This window comes from Apteryx mantelli, chromosome 14 (assembly GCF_036417845.1).
Source record: "Apteryx mantelli isolate bAptMan1 chromosome 14, bAptMan1.hap1, whole genome shotgun sequence".
Taxonomy (NCBI): Eukaryota; Metazoa; Chordata; class Aves; order Apterygiformes; family Apterygidae; genus Apteryx; species Apteryx mantelli.
This window is the reverse complement of record NC_089991.1, coordinates 21,280,913-21,292,847: the sequence shown is the minus strand read 5'-3', so window position 1 is coordinate 21,292,847 and position 11,935 is coordinate 21,280,913. Positions and strand designations below refer to the sequence as shown.

The following is an 11,935-nucleotide window of genomic DNA, read 5'->3' as shown; positions in this document are numbered from 1 at the left end:
GCCTCCCACTCCAATTGGGTCCGTTTTAGATTGGGTTACTCGAGATCTTGTCCTTCCAAGTGTTGACTGTCTCTGACATTGGAGAGTTCGCCACCTCTCCTGGCAGCCTTTTCCAGCGCTCCACTCCCCTCAAGAGTGATTTTTTTTTTTTCTCCCCTCTTACTATTTAACTGGAATATCCCTTGCTGCAGTTTGTGCCTGTTGCTTCTTATCCTTCTCCAGATGCCTCCAAGAAGAGCCTGGTTCAATCGCTTCTGCAGACGCCGTTGAGGTAGGAGGGGACAGGACCCACCAGGCTGGCCAAACCCCGATCTTCCCACCTCTGCCCGCACGTCCCGCGCTCCCGCTCCTGACCCATTCGCCTGCACCCTTTGGACTCGCTCCAGTCTGCCGATGCCTTCCTCGTACCGGGGAGCCCAAAACCGGGCACATGACTGCAAACGCAAGTTTACTCCCGACACAGTCTCACCGATGCTGAACGGAGGCGGGGGGGAATCGCTTCCCCAAGCTGCTGGCTGCCCCCCTGCGCACCCAGTGTGCAGTTGGCCTCCTTCACCACCAGAGCACACTGCTGGCTCACGTTCAGCTGACTACTGTGCGCACTGCCGACACACTCAGCCTCCGTGCGCCATCGCTGGCGCTCACTACCTCTTGTGGTTCGTCCGTAACACCCCAGCCCTCCGCAAGCAACCGACCTCCCAGGGCAGGCGAGCAGACGGGGCCTCCGTCCCTCGCAGGAGGGTCTCTGGCCCACGTTGCCTTGCCACCGCTTCCCCTCGACGTGGACGCTCAGCTCAGGCTCAGCTGGCTCCGACACGCTCTTTCACAGGGCTTATTTTTTCGGGATACACGGATCTGTAGCAGCAGCTCTGCAGGCGCAGCAGGAGCCCAGAAGTTGCTGGCTTCCAGCTTCTCCCAGCCTGAAGGCCCATCGTGGAGGCCCCTCGTGGAGCCCAGCGCCTCGCTGTCCCTCCTTCCCAGCCCCATCCTACTGTTCATCCTCCCCAGCGCTAGCAGCCTGCTCACCTCCTCCGCAGCTCCCGGTGACCCCCTGCCTCAGCCTTGCCTCCTGCTAGCCCACGGGGCCACCATCACCCCAGGGAGAGGCACGGGGCAACCCGGCAGCCACAGACCAGGCAGCAGCACCCCCCCTCTGGGGCTCAGCCTCTAATACGCCTGCAGGAGATGCTCCAGCCAGCGCTCATACCTCCCTCACAGCACATCTCCACCATGGTTGCACCATTTTAAGTCCTGACCAGGCTTTCCGGGCACTGCTACAACACTGTCTATGAAGTCCCCATTCGCTGCTGCTGTGACCTCCCCTCCTGCCGGGGAGCTATATAGGTTGTCCTCCTGCAGTGGGCGAGTACCTCCTCATCAGGAGGCAGGAGAAGGAAAGAGGTGTGGGCAATCCCTAATCCAGACACAGCTACCAGGAGAGAGAAGATGTGGTAGTGTTTGGAGGCGACCTAAAGCAGAAGTCCACCTTTGAGAAAAACAACCAACTACGACGTTAACACGAGAGCTCTGCCAGCTGCTCCCGTCTGCTGGGCTCCAGTAGCTCCCCAGCGTATGCAGCACGAGGAGCAGAGTTACTGCAGCTCTGCATTCATAAAAAGATTGTTAGGGGTGGAAAAAAATGGAATAAATTGGAATGAGCTTAGTGTTCGAACAGGAGCAATAATGTTGTGATAACTTGCCTGCAGAGCCTCTGCCACCCAAGAATCCTAATGTGTTTTTTAAAGTCTTGTGCTGAAAAGAGCAAACTTTTAAAGCAGATAACAGTAAAGCTGGCCAAATATAAAAGAGAAAAATCTGTTAAAATGCCATTTTATCATATAGGAGAAAGCAATGAGAAGCCGAGTCAAAAGTAACTCTTGGTGCCCTTCTGAAGAAGAAAGTTGGAAAAGATTGTCATTTGTTTGTATTTATATGGGCTAGTTTGTTATTATGAGTCTTATAGCAATTCTTTTTTTCTTTCTGTATTTCTAAAAGCTATATGCAAATATGTGTTCACAAATGAAATAAGTGCCGATACTAGATCTTTGCAGAACAGGTCACTCTTACTCACTTCCTCCCCATCCTAACTGCGAGCTGGGACACACAGGTTCAGGCCAGCCTACTCGTAAAATGGTAACACCCGGCTTATTTTCACAGCCTACATCTGTAATCTGCAAACACCCAAAGAGCGAATAACCTGCCAGTGACGTCCGTATGACGGCCACGGGTTGTGACTGCCTGGCCTGGCCGGGCGGCGAGAAGGTGCTGGGAACAGCAAGGCCGGTGGGAGGAGGTCCCCCAAAGAGGACCGGAGCACGGGGCAAATACCGGAGGAAACGGAGCTTCAGTAGCACTGCGGCTCCCCGGCACTTTTGTCTGCTTTTACTTTGACAAACTGAAATATCTACAGAATGGCAAAGCATTTTGAAAAGGTGGCGTTTCCCCAGCTCCTGAACTATATAATTGATATATCTAGGCCAAAGCACACTATAACATAAATTAGACCTCTGAAAGTCCTGAGCAGCTGAAAATCGATGAGTTTTAGTAATAATTACCTGTTTTACCTTCCTGCTTATTAATATTTAGATGTGTCTAATCTTTTCTTTGCAAACATGATGTTTCCCTGCTGCTGTTGGCCTTTAGGGAAAGCTAAAAGAAAGCTTCTGGCTTCTTTGATTAAAGATTGAGCGCTGAACCTTTAACAGAGCTGTTACTTTTTTGAAACAACAAGATCAAGCAAGCTGACTGCTGACTTAGCTAATTTACCCCGGCTGGGTGACACCACCTCCCCGCACAGCTGCGCTCGGCCAGGCACACGCGCCTCAAAACACAGCGTAGCCAGGCAAGGTACTATTTCTCCATTCCCATGATTTTAATCCAAATCTTGTAATTATCCTTACAGTTTTTCTTCAGCTCTAACTCTTTGACTTCTCAGTTACGAAGAGGGTGACTGGTGGGGTTATCACAACCTAAAGTCATCATTTAAAGATAGGGTCCCTGTCAAGTTATTACCTTTTCAGATGTTGTTTGCTACTTACAGATGTATAAAATGAAAAATTAACAATTAAAAATTAATGTTACCATTTTTTAAAAGCATGTGTTAGCATAGCAAGAGAGATGATAATCTCAGTAATTTTCAACAAAAATAATACACTTCATCCCCCTAACACAGGAGTGGGAAAGCTGGAAATGCACTATAACCGATGGAGAAAAAAATGGAAAAAAAAATGAAAACAGAAAGTAACAAAAAAAAAAAGTAATATAAATTACATTTATTGCAAAGACCAAAACTTTTCTGCAAGGTCAACTGCTACTTAGCTTTAGCGTAATTGAGCAAACAAACTGGAAATAAGTGAGACGAAGGAAGGAAGCTGGATAATGGGCAGAGTCAGAAATGCCTTTGGACAGCAGGAGGAATTTGTAAAAGAACCCAATTCGTTTGTAAAAGAGCCCATTTCGTTTCGCGGGATAGCGCAGGGTTGGAAGAAACCACGCTCGGGATGCAGCTTAGGCCGGAGGGGGCCGGGGCAGGGGGCAAGCGCCCGCGGGAGGACGCGGTTCAGCCCTCCTGCTGCAGGAGATGGCACAAGGCTTCGGCCGTCCGCACCAGGACACGGAGCTCATTCCCGGGCACGGGGCGGCCAGGCGCCCTCCGGCCGTACAGCCGGGTTGCCACAGGCAGGGGACACGCAGGCGGCTGCTTGTGGCCTCCTGCCACCTGCTCCCTGCCCAACGCGGTCTTGGCGTAGGTCACAGCACCCTCACAGCACCCAGAAGGGATTAAAAACAGTATTCTGCTTTTTCACTGAAATTAGTCTCTCTGTTTTTCAAAAAAGTTCCATGTTCTCCCCTGCCAAAGGGAAGAATTTCCACCCAACACGGTATTTTTCGCCACAAGCAGCACTGGGAGGAACCCAGCAAACGGCGCCTGCACTTCGCCATTCCTCCGTTGACTTTTTTGGTTCTCACGTGGGGAGGGCAGAGGCGACAACCATATTTTGATTTCCCAGACTATTCTGCAGTACAAAACCCTTGGGGCCTATCCCAGAGGCGCTGCTTCCCCACGGGACTTTCCTCAGGGCCCATGCACTGAAGATGGGTTTCAATTTCCATCTTTCACAGAGGCAGGAGAAACCGAGACCAGTTTCTCATCCAGAGAGGTTCCCGGGCGCCTCCGGCGGCAGAGGGACTCCCAGCACTGAGCAAACACCGCTGCCGGGGGCTGCTGTCACAAGGAGCGTTGCTGCTATAAGGACGACGTTTCAGCTCTGCAACCCGCTGCCGAGGCGCTTCTTCGACAAGCTTTGGCCCCGGGGCAACCGAGCCACGTGAACGTCCACCGTGACGTCGCTGGCTACCCCGCTCCCGCCGCCGCTCCCTCCTCGCCTGGGCTGCGCCCTGCTCCATCGGTGCTAAAGCCCGCCAGTCCCTAGGAGTGGCGGACAAGGACGGGGACGACACAGGTGACCTCAGGTCTCCCCGTGCCCCGTCCCATTCGGCTCTTCCCCCTCCGTGCACGTCTCTGCTCAGCAGAGGACCAGCCCTGAGCTGCGGGATGGTCCGCGCTTTCCTAGAGCCGGTGCTCCTTTCCTGTTTTCCCACAGGCAGGAAAGGCTCGGCGAGCTGCAGATTCGTTACCTCTGCTGAGGCCCCCGCGCACGTCAGAGTGCAATCCCTGCCCCAAGCCCGCACCGCCAGCCTCGAGGCAAGGGCGGCTGCAGGAAAGCGCGAAGCCACGGCATCAGGCCGGCTTCGCTGGATGACCGCACAGCAGCAGGTAGGGATGGGCAGAGGGAGCAACATGCTGCCTCTTGCCTCCGAGTCCAGCCACGTCCCTGCTCCAACGGCGAGTTCCACGCTGACACCCATAAAGGCTATATTTTGGGGTGGGGCAGGACACTTCGTGCTCTACCACTGGCTGCACTGCTGAAACACCAAGGGTTTCAAGTCCTGCCTCATCTCTTCAAGCTGTTTGCCAGCGTTCAGGTTGTGCCCCACCGTCTCGGCTGGCCAGGGCCTGTCTGGAGGGAGGACGGTGTTTCAGCCCTTGAGGGAAGGAAAGGTGCTGTAACATGGAGGAAAAAAAGAGGCTGGAGGCCCCAGGAAGCTTTTCTGTGCCGTATAAACAGAATAACGAGGACAGTGTGTGTGGAAACATCCGTAATGTGGAAAGTGATTCCAGACAACGCAACTTTCAGCTCCTGCCAAGGGGCTGATCCTACGCTCAGCGCTCCCCGGCCACAGGCAGCAAGGGCCAGAGACAGCTCCTGAGCATCCCCAGGCAGCACCTGGGATGGCCCAGAGGTAAACAGGGCTAGAAAGAACAGAAGAAACCCTAAAGCTGGCCTACATAGACTGACCCGGCCACAGAGCCTGGGCTGGGGATCCAGCTGTTGCTTAGTGCCGCTGCCTGGTCGGAGCTGCGCACTGTGCAGGGGATGGCAGCCCCGTGGCCAGATGTCTGCGGGTCGCCAGAGACGTGCCTCGACGTGGCCACTGGGCAGAGGCTCCATACCCAGCTCTGCCATTGGCCAAGCTGCTCTGCTTGCTGCTCCATGCCTCGGTTTCCCCATTTTCTAGGAGATGACGGAGGATCTAGCCAGCTGCCCTCTGGGTTCGGTCTCTGCTCTGGGGGTGGAGAGGGGACAGGAGGTGGCTCAGTTTGCCTGGGCGAATGCTGAATGTTTGCCCCAGTCTCCCTCCAATGTTGCAGCAGCCTCTTTCGATTCGGTCACAGACACACACTTCAGCAGCACCCAAGCCTCTTTATTCTGAAGGTACCTTTAATCTACAGAGGATGGGTCATTCTGCTGACGTTCACAGCTTCTTCAGTAAGTCTACCTGGAGAGAGACACAAATTCTGGGATGCTAAAACCTCAGTGTGCAGGTTCAGGTGAGTCTCCAGCCAACCCAGCCTTCCAGTCACCATTTTTCCAACAGGCCTATGCTCCCTTGAGCCCCACCTGGACTGGGTGGCCCATGGTCTGGTCACAAGTACGTGATCTCTATGACGTTAGGTTCAGCGTTCCTGCAGGGAAAGTGGTGCTTACATGAGCACTGGTAGCTTACCCCAGCCATGTCCTTGCTGTCCAGCTCTCGCTGGCAGTACTGAGCTGACTGCTTCCTCTGGGAGCCCAGCTTCTTCCAGTCTGTGAGGTACACACCGCCATCCAAGTCCTGCGGCATGGGCTCATGGTAAAGGGTGATTTGGATGGTGCGGAGATGAGGACCATAGTGCACCACAATGATAATGAAGACAGCCAAGAGGACAAAGATGACAACGATTACAGAGATCATGGGCAGCGCATCAGACTTCTTTGTCACACTCTTAACAACAGAGATGGGAGTGAATCCAGCTGAGTCCTGGGGCTCAGGCTGTCTCAGCTGGCTGTTGGGGGCAGAGATGTTCATGGTTCAGCAGGCTAACCTGTGACAGAGAAATGCCGGTTGGAAATGGGTTATCAGCAAGCAGAGGCTGTCTCATGTGTGCCCTCATCCTCTGTCCTCGATTACGCAGCTCCTGCCTGTCACCCATCTGCACTTGCAGCTCCCCAGGCACAGAGACTCAGGGGGAGGCACTGGATGCAGTTTCTTCTGTGTGTGAGCGAGGGAAAAGATCAGGCCTGGGACAAGGACTCTGGGCATTGAGCAAACCCTCCTGAATGACTCGCAGCTCTCTGGGCTGGGAATGGGCATGATGAGCACTTCATCCTTCCTGAGTGCCCTGTGCAAGGGTAGGAGTCTCCCTGCAGTGTGAAAGGCACTCTGCAGACCCCCAGCAGGGGGGAGCACAGGTGCCCAGACAGCTATTTGGGTTAAACCAGACCAAACATAAGTGCCTGGTACGATGGCTTTGGGGCTGGAGGGGAGGCTGAGCAAGTGCTTTCAACAGGCAGGAACACATGCAGGCAGGTCCTGGGTGAACGAGCCTGTCCTGTACGCAGTCACCCCCTGGGGCTCTTCGGACAGAGCAGGGCAAACACATGGCAGCTGCAAACACCGATGGAGCCTGGTCCAAGGGACAGCAGGACTTTGGTTGAATTCATACTCCTCAGCATCGGCCGCTGGCAGCAGAGCAGCCTGTTTGCACTGAATCCAGCCACAGTGATCTGCAGGAGCATCCTCTAAGGACCCCATCGTGACAACCCCGCTTCCGCCTGATTTACTCCACAAACAGTTAATGATCCGAGAGGAGAGCGAAGCACTGCAGAAGCCACCTGGGCCAGGCTGTCTGTCTCCACTAGCAGGGCTGGAGTGGGGCTGAGCCACTGGCAGAATTTGGGGGATATATCTGGGGTTGTAGGGATGGTGCCCTGGACGCATTCAATCAGGTGGCAATCAGAGCACAGCCAGAGAGACTGTTCCCTGTGTTCCCTTGTCCCGGACACCTTTGGAGTCGTGGGGCTTCCTTCCCACCACACCATGCCCCTCCGCTACAGCCTTACATGAGCTAAGAGATCCTGAAGGGGAGATTTCAACTTGCCCTTCCTCCTCTCAGTACCGCAGTGCTAATCCAACACCAAACCTCGCAGGCAACTTCCTGGAAAGGTCAACCCTGCCAAAACACACCAGGAGGTATTTGTGATTCAGGCCGGTGCCGCAGCAGCAAAAACCCAGCGTGAGCCGCGAGGGGAAGGATGGCTGAGAGCTGGGAGGCAGGGGGGTGGCAGGAGGAGAAGAGGGAAAGGAAGGAGAAAGAGCCTTCCCCCACCCCAGAGGGGCACAGGCAGTACCTCGGTATCCCAGCTCCGTGGGAATCATTATCTCCAGGGGGGACGCTGGGAAGCTCAGGGTAGAACCAGCAGAAAAGACTCCTGGAAGGTTATTTGGGGGCCGGAGAGGCTGTAGCGTAATTCGACTCACCTCAGAAACCGCCACGTCATGCCTCAGACCCACACCCCCAGGGATTCCCCACCCCGGGCAGGGAAAGAGGAAATGCCTGCTCATCCCACACGTGCTCCGCAGAGGTGCTCCCTCACCTAGCAGAGTGCCACATCATCCGTGCTTCCTCCTCCTCCTCCTCCTCCTCCTCCTCGCTGCCACACATGCACACAGGAACCGCTCCTCACTCGCCTGCTGCAACACAAGTGCCCTTTGCTCGGGAGCAAACACCTCACTGCCCCTTCGCATGCACACCCACACGCGCACACGCAAGCCACCAGCCTTCCTACCCAGAGGAAATCTTTTCACCCCCCTCCCCTTCTTTTATTGACTTGTCTTTAAAATTTATTGAGCTTAAAAAAAACTAGTGTAAAAATATCCCTCTGTGTGCGAGCTCCTTGCAAAGTCCCGTAACCCATACACGCGCAGTGCTCTGAGCTGGAAGTACCTTTGCCCGGTGAAACGCTGCAGCCGCAAGAGCTACAGGCTGATCTCTTTTTCTGCCAGGGACCCTGCTGCTCAGGCCCTTTGGCCCGCTGCCGCAGGAGGCTGTTCAGGAGATAGATAGGTGCGTACTAAGGGGGTGTGTTTGAAGCACACGCTCACCCTCGCAGGATGTGCCCTTCTGGGCACAACAGCAGGTCCCACCGCAGCAGAAGGGAAAGTGTCTCTTCCAAGCAGCCACAGACACGCTTGGTGTAACGCAGCCCTGAAGCACAGGCACGCTGCTGTCTTCCCTCCCACCCACCTCGCAACTGCTGCTGCCTGTGCCTGGCAGGCCTGATGCCCCCTCACCGATCACCCTGGTCCCACGGGGGCTGTGGAAGGGTGCACAGCTGGAGCAGCATCAGGACCGGGGAAAAGCACTCTGCACCATCGGATGGGTGAAAGTTTGGATGACTACAATTCCCCTTCAGAATAAGGCAGCCTCTGCAACCCGGTGCGACCCTGAGCACGTCACAGCTACGGTAAAGATGGATCATCTGCAGCTTTCTCTATCTCTGCAAAGCCATTTATGAAACCGCCCCAGCTTCCCTCATCTCTCCCCACACACCTTTCCTTCCCAGAACAAAACCGCTCTTACCTTGTGGCTGCCTCTCAGCAGACAAGCCTAGGTGAATATTTGGGATCCGTCTTTCACATACATGGGGAGGACGGGACTGGAAATGCCTCTTTCCCCCTTTAGCCAAGCAAGCTGACAGAAGAGATTTGGCTGCACGATAAGGCTGCTGCAACTGGGAATTTGTACTCATTTCAGGATTCAGTAAAACCTTAATCTACAGCATAATCTCTGGGCATCACATCTGTGCAAAACACAAAAAAAAAAGTGTGTGGGGGGGGTGATGTTAAGAGAGGGTTTGTAAAAGCAAAAGCTGCTGTGAGAAGCTGGCTCCTTTTGGCCTGATGGTTTGCTTAGGTTTTTGGAGGTCCTTGAAGAGACCCGGTGAAATCTAACAAGCTGTACGGTGCATTAGAGATCTCTCCCTCCATTCCTGCAGCCTTCTTCCAGCCATGGAAAGCAAGGACCTTGCAAGCGGCACAAGACCATCCCCTTGATGCCATCCATGCAGTGACAGTAACAGGGAAGGAGCAGCTCCACTGCCCCCGGTCTGGGCTCTGCCTGCTTTCCCGGGCTCTGCCTGCTTTCCCAGGCTCCCCCTGCCCCAAGGGCTGCGGAAGGGGGCTGGATGCAGCCTCCTGAGTCCAGAAGTCAGGGAAGGGGCTGTGGCACGAGGCTGGGCTTGGCCACACGCTTTCCAATGGGGTCCTTGTGAGCTCCTGGAGGTGCACGTCAACCACAGCGCGGTGTGACAGTGTCCCTTGCTCTGTGACGTCCTCCACACCTCTAACGTGCCGGATGCAGCTGGCAAACAGGCTGTGGATCATGCCAGCTTGCTGGAGCGGGTGACCAGGGCGTTCTGGAGGGGGAGAGAGATGGCAGCACCACAGAGAGGGATGCGTTACTCATGACTGGTGGGAAATTTGAGTCACCTGAGTGCAGAGCAGAGCTCTGGACCCATGGGTCTCGACCATGGAGCATGGGACAGCCCAGGCCAGGCAGGCAGATCCTGGACTCTCCCTAAACACCTGCCCCTCTGTGATACAACCTCCTCTCCCACCCCAAGGCTGCCAAAGGGAAATAAACCCATTACCCCTGAAAGAGAGCATCTTGTAAAGAAACTGAAGGCCCTGCTCCTTGCCCAAAGAGATACCACACTGAGCGTGGAGAGGGTCCGGGCAGCCTTTGAAGAGCCCGAGGGTGGGAGAAGCAGCCCCTGCCAACAGCCACCCCCGCGGGGCAGGCATGGGGCAAGACAGCTGACCAGTCTGACCAGTCAGCCCCAGCTGGGACCGTCTTGCCACCATACTGGCCTCCTGCTTCGGAGTGCTGCAGTGATCCAAAGGGCACAGCAGCAAATAATGTGGAAATGCCATGAAATCTGAGGTAAACTCAGTGTCTGGGCTAAAAGCTCAAAGCTGGCCACATTAACAAGCAGTGGCGTCAGCACTAAAGCCACTGACATTGCGGTTCCTGTGGATTTGTACCTGGAACTCCAGCATGGCTCCTCTGAGATGGGCCAATACTGTAGCTTTCCATCATGGGAGCACTGAGACAACCTCTTTCTCCCCCCCCAGCCACCTATTTCCATCAAACATATGGCAGCTCCTTATCTTTGAAGTTCAAAATATGCTGGCAGGGGACACAGAGACAGACCAGAACATGCACAGACGCAGAAAACGTGGCAGCCTGGATCTCATCTTGGGGACAAGCACGCTACCAGCCAAAGGCTCTGCTCCCGCCACCACTCAGTCACAAAGTCAGGGCCAAGAAACCAAACGCACCGAACTCCTTTGCTAGCAGAGCTGAACGTGGGGCAGGACTGAACTGATTTTTCAATTCCTCCCCTCATCGAAGAACTAGACCCTGGAGTTTCTCTTTCTTTTTCACGTCTAAATCAGTGTGTCTCTCTGTTTCAGCTGGGAAGGAAACCTCTGCAATCCGAGGTTCCCTGGGCATGAACCAACTCAGCCCCCAACAGCAGCCGGACCAGCTGCCTTGTAGGAAAGCGAAGGAGTCTCCCTCCTCTCCTAGCAGACAGAAAATAATCAACCCCCCACCGGCTCCCCCTAATCCCCGCTAGTTAGGCTGAACTTAATATCCACACAAAGGCCAGATGAGTTTTTCCTCTAATTACAGTCCCCTGACAGATTTAATTCAGTAAAACCGCTCTCGTTTTCTATGCGCTTGAAGCTGCCACGGGGTGTCAGCTGCCCAGCCACGCGTGCTGCCTGCCTTCGTTTCAGCTCCAGGCTTTAGCGCCATGGAAGGCAATAAACCCTTTGCAAAACAGCAGCACAAACTCAGGCACAGCCCCCTAACAGAGAGCGTTTGTGGCAGGGAGCAGTGCTTAGGCTGGGGGTAGGGTTATTCAAAGCCTGGATGTCCTGCTGGGAAACGATGTTGCTGCTGCATCAAAAACTGACGTGTCCTGGGTACCCACCAGGAGCAGATACTTCCAGCAGCCACTTCTAACCCCTCTCAGAGGATTTAAGAAAGTCCCCTCTCCCATGAGAGGGAAGGTTGGCTCCTCCGATGGCACCCGGGAGCAGCTTTTCTCCCAGGGAGGACCAGGCCAGCTTGTAGCCCTCACTGCTCTGCGCAGAGCAGAGGCACGAGTTGCTCCAGGCCAGGAGTAGAGTTGAACTCGAGGTGCCAGCTTTGTGCTCAGCAGACCCTCAACACAAATACATGGTTTCCAATAAAACCAGCACCGTAAAGAAGCAACTGAGGCCTGAAGCAAGGCAGGACCGTTGTGCACATTGCGCTGCTGTTCTCCCCCACTATGAGAACAGAATTCCCTAACAAAATGATGCTAAGGTTTCCTTTGCATTCGGTAAACTATGCCTCATATCCTTTTCAACCATAATGGGCTAAAAACACAGTTCCGTGGCGTGAGTTCCCTTGTGGATTCAGTCTGTTTCCTTCTATTCTTTAACAGGAAGCTCTAAAAGAATCAACCCAGGCAGGCAAATCTCTCCTCACCCTTTTTTC

At 54.5% G+C, this 11,935-nt stretch overlaps 1 protein-coding gene across 1 annotated transcript; it reads right to left on the bottom strand.

Moving 5' to 3' along the window:
• Positions 1-5,787: 5,787 nt before the first annotated feature.
• On the bottom strand, positions 5,788-7,879 carry SMIM33 (small integral membrane protein 33). The gene is made up of 2 exons (XM_067304984.1): positions 7,864-7,879; positions 5,788-6,427 (listed from the first exon to the last, which is right to left on the bottom strand). Exon 2 carries the CDS (start codon positions 6,409-6,411, stop codon positions 5,989-5,991), a length of 423 nt encoding a protein of 140 aa, XP_067161085.1. The 5' UTR covers positions 6,412-6,427; positions 7,864-7,879; the 3' UTR covers positions 5,788-5,988.
• Between the last annotated feature and the right edge of the window lie 4,056 nt (positions 7,880-11,935).

Excerpts from the sequence above, each read along its gene's own strand:
- SMIM33 (XM_067304984.1), bottom strand. The coding sequence starts at position 6,411 with ATGAACATCTCTGCCCCCAACAGCCAGCTGAGACAGCCTGAGCCCCAG.